Source organism: Scophthalmus maximus, chromosome 1 (genome assembly GCF_022379125.1).
Source record: "Scophthalmus maximus strain ysfricsl-2021 chromosome 1, ASM2237912v1, whole genome shotgun sequence".
Taxonomy (NCBI): domain Eukaryota; kingdom Metazoa; phylum Chordata; class Actinopteri; order Pleuronectiformes; family Scophthalmidae; genus Scophthalmus; species Scophthalmus maximus.
Window position 1 is genome coordinate 6,512,916 of NC_061515.1, and position 26,575 is coordinate 6,539,490.

The following is a 26,575-nucleotide window of genomic DNA, read 5'->3' on the forward strand; positions in this document are numbered from 1 at the left end:
ATTTAAAAAAAATACAAGGTTCATTTCTTGTTGCTTAACAACAACACAGTAGACACTGCTGGTTATCGAGAACAATAACCTCCACATTTTCATTTCCTACTCGGTTCATTTGTGACATTATTTAATAACATGTATTTTATTTCTCTTTCCTCAAGTTCCTGACAACGTCTTTGCCCCCGACTTTGTCTGGAAGGGTTCCTATGATTACAAGGGCCAGAAACAGCCAATGACTTTGACAGTCACGAGCTTTAATGTTACGACGGGAAAAGTCAATGTAACTTTAAGCGACAGTAGCGTGGAGTTTCTGCTCTCTGGTGAGTCATCTATAAATCATCTGTCTCCTACTTCGTCCTCTCACTACCTCGGTGTGTCACTTCCATTTATTTTAAGGTGCCTCATGTCAATCATGCATGAGAGTCGGAATTAACTATTGGCTTTGAAAACGAATGTATTAGTCTGCACTGACTAATTAAATGACCACTCGACACTTTTTCTTCTTCTCTTCTCTTTATTTCCGGTCCTCCCTTCTTCTGTTTCTCTTCGTTCAACGTTCTCCTTACATCTCTTCGCTCCCGTCATTCCTCTTCTCGCCTCTCGTCCTCTACCTTGTAGGAGTGTACAAGCGCCAGGAGGCACGGTTAATGCTCCTGCTGTACCAGATGAGAGCTCTGGCCCACAGCTCCTTGAGCAGGATTACTGATGAGACCTGGGCAATGGATGGATTTGTGAGTATACATATGAATTGGAAGCAGCTGGCGAGTGTGACTGTTATTCATTTTATATAATTATTTATTGTGTTATTCAATCTAACAGACGGATAGAATATTACGGGCCATGGGAATTTAACTATTTGTGAGCCAAAGATAACTCTTCCCTGGATGAAATCAAGCCAATGTTTCTGTTTCCTCATTATTAGTTTCTTTTTATTCACTTTATTTAAAAAATGACAGTACGTGAGAGGAAAGTGTGACACTAACCTGTAACAAGCGGAATAGTAATTTCCTGACTTGTTGTCCATTTTTATTTACATATATTGATGTTGGCTGTAGATGTGATCCACCAGGCACTTTGTTTTTTTTGCATTCCTACATTTTTGCTGAATAAGCTCCGACATGTAAGACACCTGATATCTAAGGGAACTGGGATGACTGCAGAACGGGTTTTTTTATTAAATCTGTGTGACAGGTGATTGCGTGCTGCTGAGCTATTGATAGCATACTGCACAGCTTCTAGAACAAAGCTGTTATTTTTGAATGTAGCGTTTATTGTCCGACTAAATGCAGTATTATATTATATATATATATATATATATATATAGTGTTTTTGATGTGGAACAGATGCTGTTCTCTCCCGCAGTCGAAACAAAACGTACTTTTGCTTTTTTCCCTCCACCAGATATCAGCTGAGCCTGAGGGCGGCAGCTACGTGTTCCAAGGCTTCATACAGGGTAAAGACTACGGACAGTTTGGACTTCAGAGAATCGGTACGTGTCTTCTCAGATACAGTTAGCACCATTGCCTTTGGTTGCTTCTTCTAATATTCAATTGCAATAGAAGTACAGGTGATGATATTTAAACAGCATTCGTGTGCTTGGGTGTGGGTTAGAATTTCAGTTTAACATGTGTGACCGTCGTGTACATATGAACATGATTTTGTGACATCACAGCTGTCGTTAAATCACATTCTCATGTTCATTCTCACATATTGTGATGTGGAAACCTCACATACTATACTCTGAGAATGGGAGGAGAGGAGGAGACATCTTCTGTCCAGTAGTTAAAATTTTGAAACAAATATTTGCATATTTAAAGATTCATAATTTTCCGTGAAAGTGACTGTAAAGATGTAATTTTAAGATTTTCTTTGTCCTTTTGGTCATTTTTTAAATGACCTTGAAGATATCTAGAGGGCATCTATTAGCGAAAAAACAAAATCACAAGCAGATTTCTCAAGCACTGTTAAGATGGAAACTTTCCAGACAATAAATGTCTCAGTCACATTAATTTATGAATTAATTACTCCCTCTGCCTATTTGTTCTATGTAATGAAAGAAGAACCCACCTCTGCGTGTTGGAAGCTGGCTTCCTTACTTTGACAATCAGGGACTGGTGGGGAAAGAAAAAAAAGACGATTCAATTTTTTTTCATGGCAAATTCAGATTATGTTACAAAATGTGGCTGTACTCTACATGTTGTGCATGTAGAGTACAGCCACATTTTCTTCTTAGTGTAAATAACTAATTCGCTGTCACTGAGAAATACATTATTCTCCTTTCACACGGAGAGAACAGATGAGAGCATGTGTCAGAATGAGGAAAATGTTATGACAGTGTATTGTTTAGCGTGTTGCCCCTCGTACCTTCTGTGAAACCACCGACTGCCACAGTCGCGCCGCAGAGGGGAAATCCTCCGTTCACGCCGTCGTCCTCTGTGTCTCTGTGCTCAACATTACTGTAATCATCTCATGATTGTCTTCAACAAGATTGTTACAGTCGCAGATCATTATCAGGATGATCATTATGGCTGCCGTCTTTATCAGCCGGCTGCTGTGTCTCTGATTTGACACCAGTGTGATAATCTCCCTCATCATCTTCATCTTCATCATCATTGTCGTAGCCGGCAGATGATGTGTATCTTTCTATTATTCCCATTGTATTCTATGCTGTTGCCATTTTGTAAATCTGAATATCTTGCTCATGCTCAAGTCATATATAGTCCATTTTCAGGTTCTTTTGCTAAATATACATTAACAGTATATTTAAATACTGTTTTAATTCTTGACAGGTCTGAGTGTAAGGGAGAATGTCACCCTCACCGACCCTGAAACCAGCGGCTCCACCAACAGCAGTTCTGTTGCTGTTGCTATCCTCGTGCCTTTCTTTGCCCTCATCTTTGCAGGCCTCGGTTTTTATCTCTACAAACAACGGTACGTCGTCTCTCCTCGCGTCGTCCACACTATTTCGGTGCCCACATTTAGCTGCCGACGTAGTCTATAGCTGTCTGGATCGCACATGAAAAGGAAGTATGTTTTCATGAGTCTGAAGTGATTTTCCCCAGATCAGTCAAAGGAGACGCATATGAAGATGAAGGAGATACAGTACAGTACACTGTGGCCCACTTCCACAGCCTTACTGCATAGCTTTAATACATTGAGGTTCCTTGCTGGATACAGTAACTAACTTGTGAGAGGCTTCAAAGCAGGATGAGATATTAATCAACATATTACCATCCAAACTACACAGCAGTAGAAGTTCTTTGATATAACATGTAACGTGCTGTATTTAAACATACACACGTACAGTAGGAATCTGTATATGGAGCAACGATGGAAGAATTGTCTCAATTCAAACAAATCATCTTTCAGAACAGTACATACACGTGTAGCCTGTTACATGCAAGTGTTTCACTCATTATGTTTGTTACCAGTGAACTGGCATCGGGATCCTCTGGCTGCTCTTTTCAGCAATAATTACCAGTCAGACTCATTTACCTACCGCAGCTGTCCCCCACCAACATAATGGAAACATGTTTATCGAATTGGAAGGAGGGGGGATAATTGGGATACTGTCGCTCTACCAATATGCAACCATCTTTTTTTTCTCCCCCCCCCCCCCAGGAATACAGATAAAGCGCAGTACACAGGATGTTCCGTCCACGAGAACAACAATGGACAGGCGACGTTTGAGAATCCCATGTACAACACAAACACAAAAGCCGCCGAAGGGAAAGTTGTCCGCTTCGACCCCAATCTCAACACCATCTGCACCATGGTTTGATGTCTACTGAGCATAAGAGAGAGACAAGAGAGTTACATATATATATATATATACACAATATAAAAAAATAATATATTTATATTTTTTCCCCTATTTCTGATGACATACAATAAGGACAGAAACATAAAGCACACCTTTGGCAACACGTAGCCGATCGAACTCTGAGGGCAGAAGATTTAAGAGAGCGAGCGAGAGGAGGTTCCAGATCCTTCCCGTTGCTCGGTGGAGAGAAGTGTTCTTTACACTCTGTGAGTGTTGGCTTCATGAATAAAAAACAGCCTCTGGAATATAGATAAAATAGAGTATTTTATGCTCTGTAGTACAAATATGGAGGGGTTACTTCACCATGCCAAATGAAAAATTAAAACTTCTCATCTTTTTACTCCTTTTTTCTTTTTCTTTCAAGGAAACGGCCCGAATCTCGACCTGTTTTGTTTTGTTTTTCTTTTCGGTGCTCGTCTCACATTCATCTCTAATGAGTTATTTTCTCTCACGGAGGTGAGGAGCCTCTTAACTTTGAGTTCATCAGCGTAATCTTCGGAGTCTGTTTTCCAAGCAGGCAATGGAGAAGTGAAAAAAGGAAACAGCGTAGGCGCGGCACTCTGTTCAAGGTGACATGGTCAATTATACCTATCAACGAGATGGTGCCTCCTACTGATGAAATATATGGCCAGGTATTTATTACTGGAGCCCAGTACAGTTGCGATCGGGATTGCGAGGGCTTTTTTTGTTACAGTGCAGGTTCCTCAGACAACATAGAGTACATTCTCTTCTTCAAAAGAGATATTCGGCATTAGCTTTTTGTCATCAAGTTGTCCGCGGTGATTTCGTTTTCGACAGAAATGTTCTTTAACCACGAGAGCTTCTATCGCTGTTGAGGCAAAACTGTACCGTTGTGCATATGTTGGTTATTTGAGGCTGTACTCAAATCATCGATCTATTTAACCCGTCCTTAAGTTATTGAGAGAGTTTTTTAAAAACTGGTTTCATTTCAGGTGTTTCTTCTCGTTGTGATTTTCCAGCTCCGAGTCTATTTGTGGAGTGAATTAACCCCGAGCCTCGAGGCTGTATTCATCAAGAATATCAAAGTAGGAGTTCCTGTCCTAATTGTTTCCGGTTTTATTGACTGACCGGGTTGAGAATACCTACAATACACGGTATCAACAGCTGGCCAGGTTTCCCAGAAGTTTATTTCAGACCTAGATGTTTGTTAAATCAAAGTTCAAAGACGTGTCAGTTTGGCAGCCGGAGTTTAAAATGAATCTTGCGTTCTTATTTTATGTTGATGGGAATTTTGAGTGCATCTGCCTTGCTTCAGAGCGCTTCCAAGATCAACCAAGTGCAACTTCAACGCCATCTCTGGTTGTCAGAAACTTAGCAAATGTTCTCCATTTCTTTTGGGAAGCCGTGCCTTAGTGAATTCTTGATCCGCACTCCTGCTCCGACACCCTTGATCAATACAGACCTCGGCCCAGTTTATTGACACGACTGACTCCAGCGGTTATTTCAGTGTCTTAACTGAACCATCAGCTTCTGCCAACAAATGTACAGTACACATGGAAAAAAAAAAGAGATTTTGCACACTAAAACATGAGCCTCCATCAGTATTGCACCATCATCCAAGTCCGTCCATGTTTTTTCAAAGTGAGAATAAATGTGTCATCACCTTTGTACATCCTCGCAGTGCCTTGGATACTGTACGGGCATATGATTTAAGGAAGACATAACATTTATTGCATTAGTAAAGCTGTACGTCCGTGTCAGTGGTTCAGATGTCGGCTCTGACGGTTTATCTGAGAAGAGGTGTGTCTGAAAAGCAGCTCATCGTTTCATAGCTGTGCATGTTGGCCAAAAAAAGCGATCCAGTTATAGCAACTGCTGCTCTAGTCCTTTGTACCGCCACGTCGATTTCCCGTCATTGCTGTTACATTTTGTACATTTATACAGTTTAGATACTTGATGGCATTCCTTGGCAAGATGTCTTGTGTTATCAATATGTACTATATTTTGCAAGTGCATATATTCTTATTGAGGAGAAAAGAAATGCACCTGGTTAAAAAAACAGTATACGGCAAAAGTCAGTCCCACATCTGATTTCAGAGTAGAGTAGAAACGCTTTTAAATGTGCCACAGAGTCGTCATCCCATTCGAGCTCTTGTGTATATGAATATGTACATAGGACAGAAGTTTTGTAAAGAGATATATTTTTTATGCAAATAAAGCATTTGTAAGTTATTGAATATGTTGTGTAAAATTCCACATGTAAATGTCATGTAAGATCAAAAAAATGTTTTGTATTTTTTCTTTATCAGCAATGTATAAATCCTTAATTTATATATAAAATATAAAATGGTGAACTCCAAAGTTTCCCTTCTGTTTTATCGACGTACTGTATTTGCGATGTGAAGCTGCAGCAGTGAGCTAAGCAGAGAGTTGTTTTGGTTGATTAACATTCCATCTGATTCGTTGTTCTCTGCACCTTCACTTTTTCTTTTAATGAGTTTTATACTTTGACGACCACGGTTTTGATTTCGCATTGATATTATTTCTACATTATAGATGTGTAAATACTGCCCATGGCAATGCGTTGCGTTCCGATAATCCTTGATAACGTTGTATATCATCAAGTTTGAGCACAAATTCTGTCTCAACTTTGAAAAGTACTTTAAAAGAAATGAAGTAGTACAACTTGACTTTGTATGCTCCACATCATCCAGCCGTGAGCGGAGTCTCATTCAACCTGCGTCCATCTCTGTCACTCTGTTCTTTACAAATGGCTGAGAAGTTGATCAAAAAGAGGATGAGCCACACCTCAGAATGAAATGACGTTTGAATGTACTTTGATTTGCATGTATTTACAGTGTTGCAATTTCATTTTGTGGAAAATCTTCCAGGAGGGGGCGGTTTTTATGATTGGCTATTGTTTGCGAGTGCACGGTACAGAGAGCTGCAGCAAACTGTTTTCTTCTTCTGCACATTTTGACATGTGTGACTTGAGCATTGAAGCATTTGAGAGACAAAAAAAAGCAGAGTCCACGTATGCCTGAAGAGAATTTGTTGATGATAAGCATATCAGCAATTATAGAGAGAAGAAAATTATTGGTCTTCTAACGTCACTTAATGACAGACGACGCTTAAACGGGTGGATACCTGCCACAGACCTGGCAACAGGAAATGGCATTCTGTCAGGACATTATGTAATGAACTACGATTAGGCTAATTGCGACAATCGGGGCAGAGATGATCCACGTGGCAGAGGGATGGAGATCACAGAACGTTCGATAAATAAAGTCTGAAGAAGCCCCATGAAAATCAACAGCATTCACTCGACCGGCGGAAAGTGGTTGGATGCAGGGACTCTTCAGGTCAAGCGTACGTTTTCAGGTCTGAGCCTGGGATTCGTGTTTGGATTACACGTATTTCTCGAGGCGAGGACCTTCCATTGTTTCGCTCGAGTTTGTCCCCAAAGCTTCATGGAGCAGACTTTGCTCGCAGGGCGATGACGTAATACAAGGTGGTGGAAGGCCGAAGGCTGCTGACACGGTCGGAACACTGACTTGACCTCCTGTTTGCCAGGTGTCGGAGAGAACTCCCCCCCGAGGAACCTCTGTCCGGTGCTCAGCGGCGGGCTCCTGCCGCAGCGTGCACCATGTCGTCCCTGCGAATGCTCGATGGAGATCCGAGGACTGAGCAGGCTGGCGCAGCGAGCTGATTTCCCTGTCCCGTTCACGGAGGCACTCGTGGTCTCGTGGCGTGGCCACGTGCCCGCGCGAGAAAATCAATTTTGCAGAGGTGCAACGCGCGGCCACAACGCAGGGAGGCTCCTGGCCGCCTGTGATGTTTCGATACCCCGCGGCGTTCCTCCACTTTCCTCGAGGGGGCCGAATGTGTACTGTGAAATCACACCCCGCCATCACCAGCCGGCAATATTGACACACTGCACAATAGATGGAAGAGCTCATGGATTTGTACATTACACTAGTTTTCTTACCAGCATGAAACAACAGGAACTGTTATCGATCTGAGCGAGCACTGTTGAGACAGTCCTAACAGTTTTTTTTTACTTCCCAGGCTGCATCGCATATGCCGTGTCGACCAAGAGACGCGTTCGCCGTGTCATGGCGCGATAAGTTGCGTTTGCTTTCATGGATCTTTCGTCTCCAATGTGCTGGATTGTCAGTCGACTCACTAGCCTTTCTCTCGCCGCGTGTTTCAGTCTTTCACTAATGAGCCATTTTCAAGCGCTCCGCTCTCATTGGCCAGATGTCCTCCGGGCGGTGGGCCATTTCTTGATACAGATGGGAAGCTGTTGAGAAAGGAGAACCCCAAGGAGATAGTTAGAAGACACGCTCAATGCAGGTAAAACCATCTGAAGTCTGTGTTCTAAATGTCCAAGGACGAGGAAAATGTTGGCGTGTTTTGTTCGCGCCACATTTTCATCCACACGTTTAGACTAGAAGAAATCAAACCCCCCATACCATCTTACGAGCTGCCAGCCCAAATTATTCATGATTTGTGTACTGTAAGTCGCTGCATTTTCACCTCATGAACAATAAAATCCATGTAAAAGTTATGTCTTGGAAAATAGACTGTGAGTTAATATGCTGTGGAACAGTCTCAGAGAGCATGACCCAGAAGAGTTATAGAGTTTAAAATACTCATTTTGATCTTAAAGTGGATGAATAATGTAAAATTATGCATTACCATTTCAGCAAAATTAATTTTTAACTCGCAGTTAAATCACATGGGCTTCGGGAAATAGCCCACACGTACATGGAGGACATCGGGTTGAGACGGGTTGAGGAATGTTAAACTGAGGTCAGTGATCACTATCGAGACACGGGAGCAGGTGTGTGTGTGTGTGTGTGTGTGTGTGTGTGTGTGTGTGTGTGTGTGTGTGTGTGTGTGTGTGTGTGTGTGTGTGTGTGTGTGTGTGTGTGTGTGTGTGTGTGTGTGTGTGTGTGTGTGTGTGTGTGTGTGTGTGTGTGTGTGTGTGTGTGTGTGTGTGTGTGTGTGTGTGTCCCTCTCCCTCTCTCTCTCTCTCTTTCTCTGAACACACGGAGGGTTTTGCAGACTCTTACAATAAAAAAAACCTCCTAACACTGACACTGCTGCCAAAGTGCTGATATTAATTTCTGATTTTGAATAAATGTACATCTACAACACATGTTCGACAGCTGGAAGTGTCTAAATACCTTCTGAAGAGCCACTGTGTGCAACAACAAATCAAAACTATCCACGGCATTCTCACTTGCAATTGTTGTGGCTAAAGCTTAAACACAAAGTTTCTTTCCTGAATTTACGAGAAGGTACAGGGGAGCAGTGTGACATTTTGGAGAAATCATCCTCGCTGTCTGTTTTTCTTTTCTGCTGAGAGTTGGATGAGAACATGTCTGTCTCTATTTGTTTTCACTCTGACGTTGCTGGGCAACTAGCAGAGGTACAGAAACATTCTGACGCACAATTTAGCACAAAAAAAAAAGAAGAGGAAGAAAAACACGTGGACTTTGGTACGTGATGTTTTCAGTGAGCCAAAGAGGAGCAGGTTCACACATTTGTTTGAACAAAGACAGGCTCGCTGCTTCTGCCACTAAGATGGACGACGTGACGGCTCCCCCCCAAAACGATCTCAAAATGTCAAACTGTTCCTTTGATTCACCGACTCCATCAGAACAACCTCTGAGCATCTCTGAACCATTTCTGCTTCAGTCAGTCGGCTCGTTGGCTTCAGCGTACAAGTTGCCTTTTTGGTTTGTTTGCTCCCAGACCGTCTCTCTGTCGGCATTTAAAGATACTACACTAGGACCAATCGTGTACATATCTCATCAATTAGACTATGACTGTAAACGGGGCTGCACAAGACACATTTTCAGAAAGCTCAGTGCCCGGGGGGGCTGGACAGTTCCCCTGAGCTACTGTCAATAAAATAAATCATAATCCTGACATCGAAATACCGAGTGGAGTTTTGGAAAGAAGGAAGAACGCGTCCAAGGTCCGATGACGTCATCGCGTAATAATCAGCCGTGTGGATTTACCTTCGGTGGAGACGTAGGCAGAGCAGATTGAAATATCGCTTTTCTACAAAGTATAATTTGATGAGGTCGTCCACTGCAGACATACACGACGGCAGCAGCGTCAGTGGAGATCCTGAAGCGACAGTTCCCTGAAAAACAAAACACTATTTTTCTAACTGTTTTTGTTGTGAAATTCACAAATTGCTGTTAATGTTATTTTCTCAAAATATTAGTAACTGTGACCTCAAATTCCCCAATATCATATGCAAATTCAATTCAAATTTCATTTCAAATGATGATGTGATGGGTTTTTTTGGATATCAAAGAGGTCAAAGGTCAACTTCATCGTGAGTCATTATTTAGCACCATTGCTCAGGAACACACGAGGGGAAATTGTGGCCATTTTCACTGCAACTTAATCCGTCTGTTGTTGCCGTTCAGCCCCGAGGCGGTGATCGTAGTTACGGTACCGCAGGGACCTTGGAAAATCACAGGCACACATTCAGACGATGCACATCGAATCCTACAGTAAGTGGAGTCAAAACACGGAGAGGGCGACAGCTCGGGGCTAAAGGCTCGATTTTGGTCGTAACATCTTCACGATCTGTGTCGAAACGACTGAACACGACCTGAAATCACTGGGAAAACATGGATGAGTGCCGCCTGCTCATCGCTCTTCGTCCGCTCTGTCCTGAACGTATAGATCAGAGAATACCTGGGAGGGGAAACACACGCGTCGGGCTTGAGCCAGATCCACATGACCTTGATGAACCGTACCAGCCCGGTGTGAGCGCTCCTCTCGACACGTGCCAACTTCAATCTAATTGCTCACAGGGTGTCCGGCGTAATGGTCCCCCTGTCTCTAGCAATTAATTGAAGGAAATTTTCCAAATTAGCTTCTAATGCCTTGTGACACGCTCCTGAAGGAGGCAGATTCCATCTGATGTGTGTGGGGGGGAGCAGCTGCACACAAAAGAATTTTGATCAGTTTCTCCTTCTTTGAAAAAAGACGCTTTTGACCGGTTGGTCCACATCTGTCACATACTTGAGCACGAACAAAACATCACTTCTCCCACAAGGCAAATCCCCCAGACACCAGACCGATGCTGGCAATGTCCTCCGCCGCACGGAGGCCGAGCCTCGCCAAGGACGCGAGTGCCCTTTTTTTTTTCAAAAGAAGCACACGGCCCATTATTGTGATTTCATCAGCTCTCAAAGCCTCAGTCGCAGCAGTCATGGGAAGAAGACAAAACTCATACGCTCCACAAATATTCCCCTCAGGAAGATCCAGACAAAAGAAAGCACCGCCGCAGAACAGACGAGCCGTCTCTTGACCACTAGCTGGGCTCCGTCAGTGAGACACACACGTGTCAGGTTTTATTTCAACTCCCTTTGTTTTTCTTGGACTTATATTTTTGATACCACTGCAAACACGAAAGCAAGTAGCTCGTCGGCTTCATGTACGACAGTGAGAAGGGACAGTTCAAATCACACACACACACCCAGAAGCATCTGGAAAATACTTATACAGTATGTACAGTTCTATTTGTGATCTTTAGAAACAAAGAAGATTCAGATTTAGTGAAACATTATCCTGTTGTTGTTGTTGTTGTTGTTGTTGTTGTTGTCTTCTGTGTGAAGAACCTGGCACATGAAGATGCTATTATATAATTTTTCAAGTCAAATGAAGAGGGGGGGGGGGGTTGCAGTTACGAGCCATGAATTAATGTGTGACATTCCATCCTGTCAATGATATGTTTGGGCATTGATATACGGCCCCCTCAGTTAAGGGCTATATTATAAATCATGGGGTGGTGACATTTTGGGGATTTATTATCGTGCATGCTCCGCAGGAAGTGGGACTCGCATCAGCATATCGGTGGAGGGGGAGGGGGGCCGCGTGCCGCTGCCACATATGAGGCCGTCGGAGCGAATGACTGAGCACATTTGTCATGCGAGGGATAATCATATAGTCCCTCTGCTGACGGCGATGATGATGATGATGCCACACCGGAGACTGCGGCACCGTCTCGAGGAGGGCGGTTGGTTTTCAAGTTGTCCGTTAAACAGCAACACAGAGGAGATTAGTGTCGGCTCAAACTGTTGTGTCCTATAGTCTGAGAGCACCGGTCAAGACACCTCTGTTTCACTTTTGATCTGCTTTTTGTTCATTAAAAAAAAAAAGATGACATCAGCTTAACACTTTGAGTATTGAATCGAATATTAGAATCCTAGTATTTTGTATTTCCCCCCTTTTTTTTGGCGTCAATGACAGGGTGCACTCAAAGTTGGCACCGTGCCGAACCTGATGGGCCGCGTCATCCCGGCGGGATCCATGTCCCCGCCGGCCTCTTGCGATGTCACGGTGTGGCTCGGCATTCTCAGTCTTCGAGTGCACCTATAAAAGTTCAGGGCTGCGGTCAGATGGCCGCGATGGTCAGGACTCATTGCTCGTATTTGCTCTTCCAGTCGTTCACACAAAGGGTGTGTGTGGGGTCGTTACCCCGCTGCGGTCTGCGCAATGGAGTGGTGCTTCTCCTTGGTCTGGGTGCCGTCGGTTCGCTGCAGGCGTTTAACTCCACAACGGGCAAAAGACTCTTCCACACTTTGATTTTCCCTCCACCTTGTTTTACTGTCACTTCCATGCCGTGTCATTCTCCCTCCTGTTCGTCTCCTCAAACACACTTTTTTTTATGTATTATGTGTTTACGTTTATTTAGAGTTGTGTATTTGGGATCAAGTTTCTCTTTCTATTTCTCAGGGAGCGAAGCTCATTGCGTTCCGCCTGATCCTCATTCAACTGATCCAGTTTCTGCAAAGCGCCTAGAGTTCCTGTCAGTTAGAAACTTAAGTCTAGCCGTGATTTGACCATGAGAAAGTCAGTTTTTAAGTCCTGATTTTGGTCCCGGTGCAATTTTCATCACCATCCCAAACTTACTGATGATGTCCACGTCGTCTCGCCCACTGCATTTAACTCATACTGTCCTTACCGCTACACGTTTGGTGACTAACTGTGAATACGACTGAAGCTCAGTTGGAAGAAAAGGCACCAGAAGTGATGTGTGAGTAGCTATTAAAGGCGACGTGCAATTTTGGTGTCAAGGATTACTGAATGTATGTATTTATCCTTCGCCCTCCTACCCAGACTAAAGCACACAGCGCATTCTGGGCTTCAGGAACACCTCATTCTGAAGCCTTTTTCCTGGATACTTTTGCAGATTAGGTTTATATTAGAGCTCGTATGCAGCACCATTTATACAGTGGAGGGGCGTGGAGGCGACCGTTTGATGGACGACCCAAACTGTTCCTGCAATTCGCCGCCTTTTCTTTTTGGGCTCGTCGTCTGCAGAGCAACATTGTAAGAACATGTGTTCTCTCCTCCCATTCTCAAATTCAAATGATGGTGCCATGTTTTGACTTATCGCAGTCTTTTGATCCAGCACAAGCACATTGGCTTCCTCTTCCCTTGTCTCTTTTGGCCCCAGATGAGTGACATCGGCAAATTGCAAATCCAATAAAGAAGCGAATGAGCAGGTTACCTGTGATTCAAGTTGTACAACAACGTGCACAGAACATAGAACCACGTTTTTTTTTCCAGGGAAATATTCCTAATTATTACAAGAATAAAATCAGGTACATGCGTTTTCTGTAAAAGCTGTGCACTTTCTCATCTTGGCCTTTACATATGCAGACAAGAATGTGTTCATTTGAATAGGAACCTTTGGCCTGTGGCTCGTCCTTATGCCATGAACACCACCAGGTGCCATGTAGACGGCTGCAAGATCTGTGTGAACATATTTATCTTGAAATCTCTGCATCACTCTGGATGTGGCGTATTTTATTCAGAGCAGAGTTAGGAATGTCTCGCCGGACGCTGCAGGTGCCCCGGATCCCCCGCAGTCAGCACATAGCTGCCGGTACCAAAGGTACATCGAACAAAAAGTCCTTCATCCTCCGCTCCGCTACGGCCGAGTCCTTGCCATTCGTTTATTCATCCTCCCTGTCGTCCCTGTCCCGGTGCCGACCTTCAGTCCAAGAGGAGCACACACCTGCCGTGACTCGCTGACAAGCAATGCGGCGGAGTCTGTTGCGCGCGGGACGCACTTAAATGTCAAAGGCGGCTCACAGCATTTTTTTGAGGCTGCATTGAAAACATACAGTGCTTTGTGTAGAAAAAAATCACTTTTCCTTGGGCAGTAATAAATCACTGTCAATTATGAACCAAAAGGAGAACGAGATGAGTCTTGTAATGCTCTTGCCCCGTGCCAGGGCTTTAGTAATTGGTCTGACGGCCCCTACGTTTGTCCACCTCTGCATCAGTGTGTCAGTCTGTGGAATATTTGGTGCAGAAATGAAACAATATCTCCAATATCGCCGCTAACCAGGTGGCTATGGAGTGAACCCTTGACCATCCGTTGTCCCAGTGGAATGATTTGCTGGTGATTTTTGGTGACCGTCTTCAATGAGCACCGCAAACGACAGTCCAGCTCACGGGATGAATCATGTCGCTGAGACTCCAACCTGAGCTGAGAACTTAAAACAAGTCAATCCCTGTTTAGGCCTCTCAGTCGACTGTCGCGTGGCACGGCCCAAAAAACGTGACTTCAACTTCTTTAACAGAGAAGTGTGTATTTTACACTTGACTCCGTCACTGGCGATGGTGAGATTGGGGAAATAGCTTTTCCGGGGGGCCTTAAAATTCAACTGCTGCAGGAGACACACACTCAATGCATGAGGACACAAGCTGTCAAACAGAACAAAGTTGGTATCAGTTTGTGTGTGTGTGTGTGTGTGCGTGTGTGTGTGTGTGTGTGTGTGTGTGTGTGTGTGTGTGTGTGTGTGTGTGTGTGTGTATAAAATTCTGACATGATTCCCTACAAATTCAGTAAAGGAAAAAGGTAAATCTATGGCAGGTTTCTCTTGCAGCGACAGAGCTCAGTTAACGAGGTTCACCCAGTGAAAGAAAATGCTCTTAACCAAGCAGGCTGGTGTCACACAGGCCGCGGGAGGAACAGGCTGACATTTGACCACTGGATGGTGGCAGGCGCTGGCTCCTCTTGTCAGAGCCATAACCGCGGTGAAATGCCTCTGTCAGTTATTGTCCGGTGGCTGTCACGGCTCGTGTGAAATCCATTTTCTCTGTTTGAATAAACTCTGTCAGGGAAGAAAAAGGAGCTGAGCTCAAAGCATCTGTGCCCCGTTCCTGACGGCGGCATCTGACAGCGAATGGCTGCGTGACCTCCGCGTGGACGGGACACATGCGTCCGTCCTTGGGCTGCCTGTTGTCTTTCACAATGGCTTTCTTTTTCTTTTCTTCGTACACTAGTTTACAGTGACTTCTATCATCTGCTAGTTTGGAGTGGAGATGTCACACATGTCCACACACTCCTCTCTGCATTCTATACTACAGATTATTTAACCGTGCAAGAATTTCTTTCTTCGTTTGTATTTCTATATCAAATGTGTGGTTTCTGCTCTGCGTGATGAGAGTCAACATGTATAACGCCATCGCTGCCCTTCGTACATTGGTAAATATCACTTATGTTGTTGGGTGTGTCAGAAGAAGGAAGCAGAAACGCTTTCATAGAGCTCCAACCTACATGCGACCTGGCAGCATGAGCCCAGCGTGTCACACACGGCCATGGCTTTGAAGAAACGTTCGCCTTAATCCTTTCTCGGAAATCGTGACACTCCATTCTGCACCGGCCCCAACGAATCAAAGTCCGCACATGGTCAGAACAGGTCCATCTGGGCACAAAGACTCGGAATGAGCCGAATGAGCTTTTGCGAGGACAGAAGAAGAAGAAAAGACGAAGAAAGAAACATACAATAAGAGTCAACAATATCGGGCATGATGGACGTTAATAGAGGATGGCTTATTTGAAATTCAATTTGATTAATGGTATTGAGTTCATTTTATATTTGTGATATAGTGCTGTATAGATAAAATAGAGTTTGCCCTTCCGGGTATAAAATGTCATCCCTTCATCATTTATCCTACATGATATTTGTGTGAAATCTTGTCATAATTTGCCCATGAATTCTTGAGTTTCAGGTCACTGTGTCACTTGACCATCAAAATGTAATCAGATCGTTCTGGAGCCTGATTGATTAACAATGGGACGGACAGACTGGTGTTATACGTTGCTCTGGTTTCTTTTAAAGGGAAATATGCAGGTTTTTTTCTCCCCTGTATTTAAAATCTATGTTTATTAACATATGCTTTATTAGAAGCCCCTTTGTTCATAATTGCATTATTTAAAAACTGTGACTCAGTTTATTTCATAGATCCAAAGTGTTGCCAGAGTAGAATTCTTAATTTCCCTTTAATGCCGCCTTATACAAGATAAATGACCACAGACGAAACATAACCGTATTATCTTGAACTGTACTTTAGGTGTGTCTGCGGCACAGTTGACGATAATCAATTGAGCTCCTCATTGAATATATTTAGACAGAAGTTTCTTGGAGATTATTTATAATTCGGTAATGGAGTGCTCACTTTAGACGCGGCTAATGCAAACTCTGGCTCTAATGCAGACAAATTAATCTGCGGTTTTGTGCTCTTTGCTGCAGTAGTGTAATACATAAAATCGGCTATGGATAACGTTCATTTATTCACTCAATTATGTCTGTTCAGTTGCTTTGACTGCAGCTGTGCGATTGTATCACACTAACCAGAGTCATTTTGGAAAAACCAGTGCGAACCCTGATTCGGCCCCTCAGAGTCCAAATGTTGTGTCACGGTTGTTCATCTTAAGGAAACAATATTCCTCACTTGACACAGCTGGACTGGGCCTGATATTAATAAATGGAGCACAGTGCAGGGCTTTCTCTTCATTTACGGCGACACTTGCAGTCCCGCGGTGCAGTGCAAGTCGCCGCGGAGCTCTCCCCAGTCGGCCACACGGTCCTGCAGAGATTTCCTCACACATTAGCAGCATTAGCGGCTTCAGGAGGGCTGTAAATCAGGAGCGAGGGGGGGCGTCTGGTGACTCGGACCTCCAGACCCGCACCGGGCCTCCGTGGGGCCGCACGCAAACCACCGTTCCGATTCTCCAAACGAATCTCTTCCTTGTGGCCAGAACGGCGGGAAGAGCGGCGACTCACAGCTGCATGCGGCGGGCGGGACGAGAGGCTCGCATGATGACTACATCTGTCCTTCTCCAGTGACACCGGAACGACCCCCCCCCCCCCCCCCCCCCCCGTGATCCTCAGTCCCAAAGGCCCCAAAGAGCATTGTAGCGCTGTGACAAAACAGAGCTGTCACAGTGCGTCTGTACCGACACACTCACATATCTTTCCGTCTGCCTGTCCATCCTTCCACCCTTTGGTCCATTGCTCTGCGTCATCTTGCCTTCTTCCTTCCTTCCTTCCTTCCCTCCCTCCGTCCCTGCACCACGCGGGCCCCTCCCGCGTCGCTCCTGTTTGGACAGCGCCGAGGCAATCAGATCTGTTCAATGCGGCCTCACACCGCGCTCCACACCGATCGCTGTGTCAACACAGGCCGGCTTTTTTTCGAAACTGCCTGCTCAAGTGGGACTCTGTTTGTCGTGCCAGCCCGCCCGGATCCGACTCGGGTGCCGTGAACAGGTGAGAGCGAGCTCGTCGCATTTGAACATTCGGCGTAAATCTGTGCCCGTCGTTGACGCGCCAGTCAGAGGAGAGAGACTCCGAATGTGATGCACGTGTCACCATGGAACAAGCCTTTATCTGGTTGTTAGTCCGTCCTTATTCTCTATGTATTGCAGGTCAATCAGAAAAAAGCTTTGTTGTGGATGAAACCTCTCATTTCACACGTGAGTAGAAGAACTGCAGCATTTGATCCAGCAGTCCAGACGAACAGGCAGTCCGTTTGAGGGGTCTCTCTGCAGGACCTGCTGCTGCCGGTTGGGTGGTGGAGGTGGCAGAAGGAGCCGCAACCAAACCACTGCAATTAGCGGAAGAAGCACAGGAGACTAGTGCCCCCCAGTGTCTGCTTGATGTATGAATAGAAGCTGCTGTGAACTGTTTGCATTCAAAAAACTCTTCCCCGGTAGAATTTCTGTTTTTCCTCGGTCACTGACCCAGCGAACGTGGAATATTTATATCGTTTTGGTGCCAATATGAATGAGAGACGAGGCATGCACATACACAATCTGTGTCAGTATCTTTTTCTTATTTTGTGCCAATGTACGATGAAGCCTCACCTTTTGAAAACGCTGGAAACAATCGTTTCATTTTCTTGTGTTTCATGCGTTGTCTTTCGCATCCAAAAGAGTGTTTTTGCGCAGGATAACATGTGACTGTTATGTGTCTGATGTGCAGTCACTTTAAATATGACATGAAAACACCACAGTGTGCTTGAACCAGCCTGAGCTTCGTCGACGGGTGAAGTCGTCACTGTATCCCTCTTAAGTGACGACTCTCCACGGAGAGGCACTAAGACTCCATTGACCTACATTGTGAACATGTATTTCGTGTACACGTCTCCAGCTAGTCCCCCCCCCCCCCCCTTGGCTGGGACTCCATATCCTTGATCACTCCTTCTTTTGTGTGTGCGTGAGATTGATCTTTCATCCGTTTCCAGAGCAGCTTGCTGTCAATGTGTAACCAAGGTGAGCCGCGAGAGTCACGTGGCTCCGGGTGCCATTGTACTGCGTTTGCCTTTTCTTTCCCTTTTTTTTTTTTTTCTGCGCACAGTGCAGGATGAAACGTTACAGACACGCCGCATAGTGAGCCGCATGCTAATGATGTGTCGTTACAGGACATTCAAAAACAAAAAAAAGTGTATAACAAATAACACAGCTCTGTTGAAGCTCATTCTAAAGGCCCGCGTGCGTTGGTGTCGGTGAAAGGAAAAAGGTAATGACAAAGTGCTTCTGACAAAATGCCAGCCTGGTCGGTTTAATGACATTTTAAGAACTTCATCTGAATATCCCATTGGGCCTAATGAGGGATACAGTACATCCTCCCCCCGGAGCCAAAGTCCTGTCTCTGTGGGAACCGACTGATAGCAGGCGGACTTTGCCCTCGAGGGGAACCAGCCACAGGAAGAGCAGCGGAGCAGATTCCCCAGGTAAGACACATGGTAATGGATTAGGACTGCAATTGTTTCATTCATTCCCCCTTTTCGTTCAGGGGGCAACGAAAAGGGGGACTTGTGAAAAGTGCTCCATTCATTATTATCTTGCCAGAAGTGATGGGGGGGAGGGGGGGGGGGGTTGTCCACTCGCAAACACGAGTGTACAACAAGAGAAGTCCACTTCACGTCCTTCAGACATTAGAAGATGTTGGAGGACATCTGTCACTGTGTTCCGTGCAGTCAGGAGTTCAGGGGATGCGGCAGGGAACAGAAGTCAAGCTTTCTTAGTGGCAGATAATGTGTCGCGGATTACAGATATTCCAGGAAGTGTACAGTGTGTGTTATTGATGGAAACTACATGTCGCCGTCTAATTGAATCTGTCAGCAACATTATCTCTGCCATCTTTATTAGTGCATGAGTGCAGCTTCATGGAACAGCGGGGACCTTTAAACTCCCCAAATGTCTTCATGAAATAGTCCTCTGACTGTCCCTCCATGATGACAACCGAATTTTCCCCTGGGATCAATTAGCCGCGACCTCTCTGGCCATTAAATATACGTACATACAGTTTGAGTAAATGGAGGCTTAAGGCCATAATTATGGATGTTAGTCATGGACGGCTCGCTCTGTTTGCGCGATGCATCATTTTGTAATTGCCCATCTATTTGTTCCACACTGACATTGCCCCATTTGCCAATTTCACATCACCCACGAGGAAAGGCTCCGACGCCATTCAGAGGGATGCTTTTTTTGTTTTCTGACGTGACCTTAGCTCGCCAGCTCGTCTGACATTTCTTCTCCTGTCGGTTTCTGTGCCTCAGCTGGTGAAAAGAGCTGCGAGCCGCCCTGGGAATGGATCAAACAAGTGGCAGCAGCAACGGTGGATACGGACCTCGCCCCCCACCGTACAGTCATCAGGACTACGGAGAGGCTCCTTATACAGGCATGAGCTATCAGGTCAGTGGCAATAACAAAAAATAAGGAAGAAAAGGAAATGAGGTAGTGAACCAAAGTCTGGTTGCTTGGATTAAATGTCCAACTATTCATTACAGCATGAGCCAAGCTCACACACCACCAGGCTTTGATCGTTGGATCATTATAAAACCCTAATCATCAAAATGTACACCAAGCAACGTTTGCCCATTTGATGACACGTAGATGAGAGATTTCCTTTCGCTAATTCACTTCATTTTTTGGGGTAAAATTTGCAGAATCCTAATTCTCCAGGAGTGTCGTTTCCGCCCTCGTCACGTGTTTTTTCTTCTTCTTTGTGGACGATCCAGGTAGGGACAGGGAGTGTGGCGGTGGTCTCCCCTCCCGGCACCTACGACAACATGATCCATCCTGAGGGCGAGGCGGCAGGAGGCCACCAGCCGCACGGCGACGCTCCACCTGTCTACTCTCACGGCTTAGAGGACGGCGGCTTCAGCGACGCCGCCATACGGAGAGGTGAGGGACGGACAAGAGGATGAACAATATTTACTTCCCCATTCACTTTGCAGTTGTTTTCCCTAAAAGGGATTTGCCCTTGAAAAATTGTTCCCTGATCTGTGCCTCGGCCCTTCGCCTGCCACATTTTTTAAATCCTCTCATTTTAAAATGAAATGCAGATTCAGGTGAAAACAACAACTTGTTCTTGAAATGTGCTGCGGCACAAACAACCCAAACTTGCCCGTCCGCTTCACCCTGGCAGATTCTTTTTCTTCCCTTTGTCTTGTCATCGTTGTCAATCTGTCTCCCGTCTGTTTACCATGCTGTCTGTCATATCTCACTGTGTGTGTGTGTGTGTGTGTGTGTGTGTGTGTGTGTGTGTGTCTGTCAGGTTTCATAAGGAAAGTCTACTTGACCTTGATGATTCAGCTGCTGGTGACAGTCGGGATCATCTGTGCTTTTCTTTACTGGTGAGCCGGCGTCACACACGGTGAAAGACGGGGGGGCCCAGTGACGGGCGCCGCTCCGCCGGTGCGCCCGTTGCGTGGTCTGCGGCAGGGCACCTCGAGTGCCATGGCTTTTTCCGCGCAGGAGCTCCGTGCGACACGCGGCGCTGCTCAGATCGTCCCAGATGTGTGAGTTGGGACGAGCTGGCGGGGGGAAGGAAAAGAGCGTTTTCCTGCCACGCGGCGCTTCAGCTGGCAGTCGGCTGAAAGCTTCATATGTTTTGTATGATGGATGTGGCAGAGCGCCGCTACTGTAATTTCTTTCCATAAATTGTATTCGGCTCCCATGAGCACAATGCTCCGTCCTCTGTTAATATTTAATAAAATCATTCTGCTGCCTCTATCAAATAAATGGTGCTGCTATTAAACAACCCCCCTCCTCCCCCCCCCATCTCTCTCTCTCCTCCTTTATCAAATAACAGGGACGCTCTCCGGGAATGGGCAAGGGACAGCTACTGGTTCTCCTACTCCATGATGTAAGCTTTCCAATACGTTCACGTCTTAGGCCGTCCGCTGCAGACACGGTTTGTGTTCATGCACTAATCTCCTGCTCGGTGAGCTACCTGGATGGAAATGGAGCTCCTGTCCAAGTCCACAGGTGTAAATCGCAAAATGGCCCCCGTCGGTGTGAATCCCGATCCGACGACCGGCCGAACCGCACTGTGCATTAGTAACGCGCCCAGTGGATTCACGTGTTGAACCACGGGGCTTCTCCCGTCCCCCGTTGATGGGCTGTTTATTTGCTTTTGCCCGATACACATCCACGTTGTCTGTGAAACAGGGCCGTGGTGATGGTGCTCATCGTGGCCTTGTCCTGCTGTGACAGCCTCCGTCGTCAAGTCCCCGTCAACTTCATCGCCCTGGGCCTGTTTGTGAGTAGGAGCACTCTCAGCCAGGCATCACATTGAACCCCCACCGCACCTGCTCTATTTCAGTTTGTCCCTTTTGTTGTTTTTTTTTACCCCCCCCCCCCCCCCCCCCCCCCCCCCCCCCCCCCCCGTCTCAGACTGTTGCAGAGGGCCTGATGCTTGGATCTGTGGCAGTGTGAGTATGGAGCCCAACCCCGTGCCCACTCATTTGCACAGTAACAACCCCGCTTGGATCCATATCTGAGAGCATGTTGGTCGCCAGCGACGAAGCCATAGAACCTGATATTGAGTTCATTGTTGTCTCTTTCCAAATTTAAAAAAAAGCCCCCGGAATCCGATTTTGCCGGCGGTTTCAGCTGAGGACAGGTCAGCAGCATCATGGGACAGTTCCAAAACCAATTTTTCAGTACAAGTGCCTGTGTAAGCACAAGTTACCTTTTTCGCATATGACAGGCTTTCCTTTTCTTTTTTTGTTTTTGGCCAGCAGGTCAGGCGAGGGCCTGGCTATCAATAATACATTCAGATTATCATATTCATTGGATATTGCCACAGCTGAAGCTGTGGCTGATATGAAATGAACTCAGGCCAATACATAATGCAGAGCATGGCCACCGGGGGTCCGTGCCATCTCCTCCGGCTGAGACATATAACACTGACTATTAAATGGAAAAAAATATCAAATTTCGTACAAGAATGAAATGTTTCACTCTTCGGATGAAACAGAAGTCCACTGTTCATGTGTCTACTCTGCCTGCCGACTAGTCGGGGGTGATGCTATGAGATCTGTCTGGTATCTCTGTCCGTAGGTACTTTGTGGCTGAAGCGGTTCTGTGGGCTGTGGGGGCGACAGCGCTGGTCTCCTTCGCCTTGACTCTGTTTGCGATGCAGTCCAAGGTAAGGTCTGTCACACACTCTGAACTCCGACTGCAGTTTGTTGCGCAGTCAAAGAACAAGTGTTGAGCTGAGCTGTTGGCGGTCGTCCTCCCACACGCTGCCGTCAGCGGTGGTTTAGAAACTCTGATGGGTTTTGCTGTCCGAGGCAAAACTGTGATTAGTGCTGAGATCAGTGTATTTGTCAGTCAAGTTAATTCCTCGTGTCCAGCGGCGGGACAGAGTTAAACCTCCGCCTGGCCCGTCCTGCCACTGGCGGAGGCTCCTGAGTTCAGAAAAGGCCTGGAGCCTTTTGTCATTTCATAAATCCCCCCCCCCCCCCCTGCCTCTCTCTTCCCTTTTGTCTGTCTTTAAAAAGGCTGAGATTTATTGAAAAATAAATTCCTGGTGCCTTCTGTGCAGTGCCATGGACTTTAAAAGAAGAAAATAGAATTGGACTTGCATTCCTGATTTCTCATCTTCTCTGAAAACTGACGACGTTACTGTAATTGAATGTGAACAACTCTGATTCTGTTTTCTTCCTTTAGAAAGACACTTTATATTCTACATGTTATTATTCAGGGCTGCACGGTGGTGTAGTGGTTGGCGCTGTCGCCTCACACCAAGAAGGTTCTGGGTTTTGAATCCCGGTTCAAACCAACCAGGGCCTTTCTGTGTGGAGTTTGCATGTTCTCCCCGTGTATGCGTGGGTTCTCTCTGGGTTCTCCGGCTTCCTCCCACAGGAAGACCTTAAGACCCTTAAATGGATAAAGTGTAAGACGATGGATGTTATTATTCATGTGTGTTTATTTTACCAGTATTGATCTGGCATAATGATGTCATTTGGTTTCTGCGAAGTAGTTTGTGTCTGAGTTGCAAAATGTTTTATCCGAATGAGACAATGTGCACGAGTGAGGAGACCCTTTGAGAGCAACTGCACCAAGCCGAGCTGATAGCCTTGGCACATATTCAGAACAAAAGCTATCAAACAACCAGTGGGGTAAAGAAAAAATGAGACACGTGAAATAGATGTTGCCAAATTCCAATTAAATTTCAAGTCCCTGTTAATTGCGTCTAAATGCAGTTTGGCGTTTCGCACATTTTACCACTTGCAATTGCTTCTGCAGATATTTATTCTCTCTGCTCAGATTTCATGAAAGGGAGCGAGCAGGTGTCTAATGATGACACCGAGAACATATTAGGATTTAAATGCTCTTTGCTCATTATTAATCTGGAGCAGGGAGGCATGTGCCTCGGGTTTTAAATAGCCGGCGCACACAGACGGTGATGCCGTGATAGAAGAAGACGCTCAGCCCACAAAAGATAACGTTCTATTGTTTGAGTGAGCGGCCGGTAACACACTTTCAGTTTATATTTCATAACCGCACGTTCATCTTAGTTTTTTTGGGGGGGTTTTTGTCAGACAAATGTTCAGGCCTGGCTCCTCAGGTGATCAGTGTGAGCTGTTCTCCATTTTAGTAATGGCCATCTTCCTCCAGTCGATCTGAGAAGGGCACGGGGGCCAGGACACCACCTCCGCTCCCCTCCTTTATGCCTGCGTTGCATCTTGTTGATTAATTATCCGGGATCTTTGTTTCCAGAATCATTAGGATTATCTTCTATTTTAAACGGCAATATGTCTCCATCACTGAGTAATCTGCGGGGCCTCGCGGCACAGCTGCAATGCAGACGACCTTGGGCACCCCCGGCTTTTATGGCAATGATGAGTTTAAATGTTCTGTCGACAGTTTTCTGTTGTAGAGGCTCGTCACATTCAGTGTGTGTGTGTGTGTGTGTGTGTGTGTGTGTCCCCACCAACTTCTCCCCCTCTTTCTTTCTGGCAACAGTGGGACTTCACTGCAGCAAACGGCAGCCTGTGGGTGTTTGCCTGGACCCTCTTCTCGTTTGCATTGCTCTGTGCAATCCTCCGATCTCAGGTAAACGGAGGGCGCCACTGTGTTTCCAGTGCGATCGGGCTTGAAATGCAGCGCATGCAGCACGCGGTCAGATGCAGACACACAAGCCTCCTGGCTTTTATTCCCAGGATGTACTGGCACTGACCTGTGTGCTGTGACTAGACTATAGACGAAGAGAGCGTGCACTGTCAAACCTCTCAGGAGCTGCACTGATCTCTCAGGCTGATGCATTAATATGTACATTGCTGTTTACGGTGACGGCCTCCGACAGGGAATTTACAGAAGTAAGCATTCCACTGATTCTGTGTCCGCCATGTATCAGCGTCTACCATCATATGCACTGCACAGAACAACTAGAAACAAAAAAAGGGGACAGAAGTATGCTGGCTTTCGCTGTGGCTTGGGAGTGAACCCTCCATCTCGCCTGGCGTTCTCTGCTTTGTGTGAATGATGTGTGATGGACAAAGTGCTGCGTATGGAACTGTATGAATATGTCAGTATTAATAGGAGCAGCAGGTACTAGTACAAAAGAAAATAACTGACGCTTCATTCTAAATGGTAGAAGAAAATAATATTTTTAAAATACACGTTTCTGCTCATTTGTGTCAGAAATAATCAGCAATCTGTATGAATATTGCATTTGCCGAAATGACCTGAAGGTTGATTGTGTGTCTCGTTCTTTCATCAGTACCTCTACATCGTGTACGCCTGCCTGGGGACCTTGCTGTTCTCCCTGGTAAGTGCACTGGAAGCCTTCGCGGCGGGACCCCTGGCGCCTGGTTGGAGAACCAGAGCAGGGCTGAGAGTGACCTCCGGAAAATGAACGGAGACCATCACCCGAAGAAGGTTTTTAATGTCAAGCGGGTGTGCCTGATGGGAGATTTGATCTCGGGGGCCACCGTCGTTTGTCACGGTAGTTAGCGCGGAGGGAGGGAGGGAGGGAGAGAGAGAGAGAGAGAGAGAGAGAGAGAGAGAGAGAGAGAGAGAGAGAGAGAGAGACTCTCGCGCCCTCTCGTTTCCAATCATGCGCCGCGGAACAGCAGCGCGCGTCGCGTTCGCGGCCACCTCTCTGTGCGCGCGTTTGGCATTAACGGCAAACGCTGTGACCCATCCCGTCAAACCGGGGGAGCAAGCAAGCTGCGAGAGCTGCACCTGCTGTCGGCAGCCAGTCACAACTTGTTTTATCTGCACAGTCCCTTCTCTCTCGCAGATAAGAAATACTGCCCCGGTGCTCCCCCTTTCAGGGCCGCTTCCGGTAGGCCGTGCTCGCTCTCTGCCATCACAGGCGTCACTGCCGGTCGTGTTGACGCGTCTCATCTCTCTGTGTGTGTGTGTGTGTGTGTGTGTGTGTGTCTCTCCGCAGTACTTGGTGTTCGATACCCAGCTCATCCTGGGTGGCAAACACAGAAAGTATCGAATGTCTCCGGAGGAGTACGTGTTCGCCGCTCTGAACCTCTATTTGGACATCGCCACCCTGTTCCTGCTCCTGCTGCAGCTCATCGGCCTCTGCCGCTGACACAACAGACGTCCCATCACGACAGGCCTCCTGCCTCAGTGTGCCGACACAACAGACGTCCCATCACGACAGGCCTCCTGCCTCAGTGTGAATGCCAAAAGTCTGCAGCGCGCGTACGGAAGCCCGCGCGCGTCCTCATATTTAAGTGCGACAGGAGATTCATTTCTTCCCCGTCATGCATCGCGCGGACGTGATTGTACACCGCGAAGTACTGTTTGTACCGAGTGCTTTTATCAGTTGAGGTTTATATGCTGTAAAATATGTTTCACTACTGATATGTGAATCCAGTGTGTTTTAATATTCATTTCTATTGAATTGCAATGTTTTTTCTTTTCTTCCGGTGCTCTGAAACAAGAAGCTGAGAGTCAAGGTGAACAAAGCAACCGATCATGTTTCTTCTCACGTTATATAAGTCAAGTGAGGAGTCATTTTCTCAGACTTTTATGGAAACCAACTTATTTTTTTTGCAACCAGCGGAGTCGCCCTCTGCTGGTGATTACAGAGAATACAGGCTTCAGGCACTTGCGCATTGGCTTCACTTTCCGGAACCAGTGACTTACATCCATTTTTATATACAGTCCATGGTCCCAACCCCATAACTCCCCCAAAGGTC

General features: G+C 46.1%; 2 protein-coding genes across 3 annotated transcripts in view; both read left to right on the top strand.

Moving 5' to 3' along the window:
• Positions 1–6,010, top strand: part of LOC118312027 (CUB and sushi domain-containing protein 3-like) — a 181,061-nt gene extending 175,051 nt beyond the window's left edge. For both annotated transcript variants that reach the window (XM_047335105.1, XM_035636285.2), the window contains exons 66-70: positions 156–314; positions 613–725; positions 1,396–1,483; positions 2,784–2,925; positions 3,616–6,010. In XM_047335105.1, coding sequence (XP_047191061.1) covers positions 156–314; positions 613–725; positions 1,396–1,483; positions 2,784–2,925; positions 3,616–3,775 — 662 coding nt within the window. In that variant the 3' untranslated portion in view covers positions 3,776–6,010. The remainder of the gene's footprint in view (positions 1–155; positions 315–612; positions 726–1,395; positions 1,484–2,783; positions 2,926–3,615) is intronic.
• Positions 6,011–18,706: 12,696 nt separating this feature from the next.
• On the top strand, positions 18,707–26,237 carry zgc:110410 (uncharacterized protein LOC553618 homolog). Its single transcript, XM_035612600.2, has 11 exons — positions 18,707–18,847; positions 19,676–19,811; positions 20,138–20,303; positions 20,677–20,755; positions 21,214–21,267; positions 21,573–21,663; positions 21,798–21,835; positions 22,467–22,554; positions 24,378–24,467; positions 25,135–25,182; positions 25,810–26,237. The coding sequence occupies exons 2-11, from the start codon at positions 19,707–19,709 to the stop codon at positions 25,960–25,962; spliced, it is 912 nt and encodes a 303-aa protein (XP_035468493.1). The 5' UTR covers positions 18,707–18,847; positions 19,676–19,706; the 3' UTR covers positions 25,963–26,237.
• Positions 26,238–26,575: the final 338 nt, after the last annotated feature.

Excerpts from the sequence above, each read along its gene's own strand:
- zgc:110410 (XM_035612600.2), top strand. The coding sequence starts at position 19,707 with ATGGATCAAACAAGTGGCAGCAGCAACGGTGGATACGGACCTCGCCCC. Across the intron at positions 20,756-21,213 it reads ATCTGTGCTTTTCTTTACTG|GGACGCTCTCCGGGAATGGG; the intron begins GTGAGCCGGCGT and ends ATCAAATAACAG. Across the intron at positions 21,664-21,797 it reads TCATCGCCCTGGGCCTGTTT|ACTGTTGCAGAGGGCCTGAT; the intron begins GTGAGTAGGAGC and ends CCCCCGTCTCAG.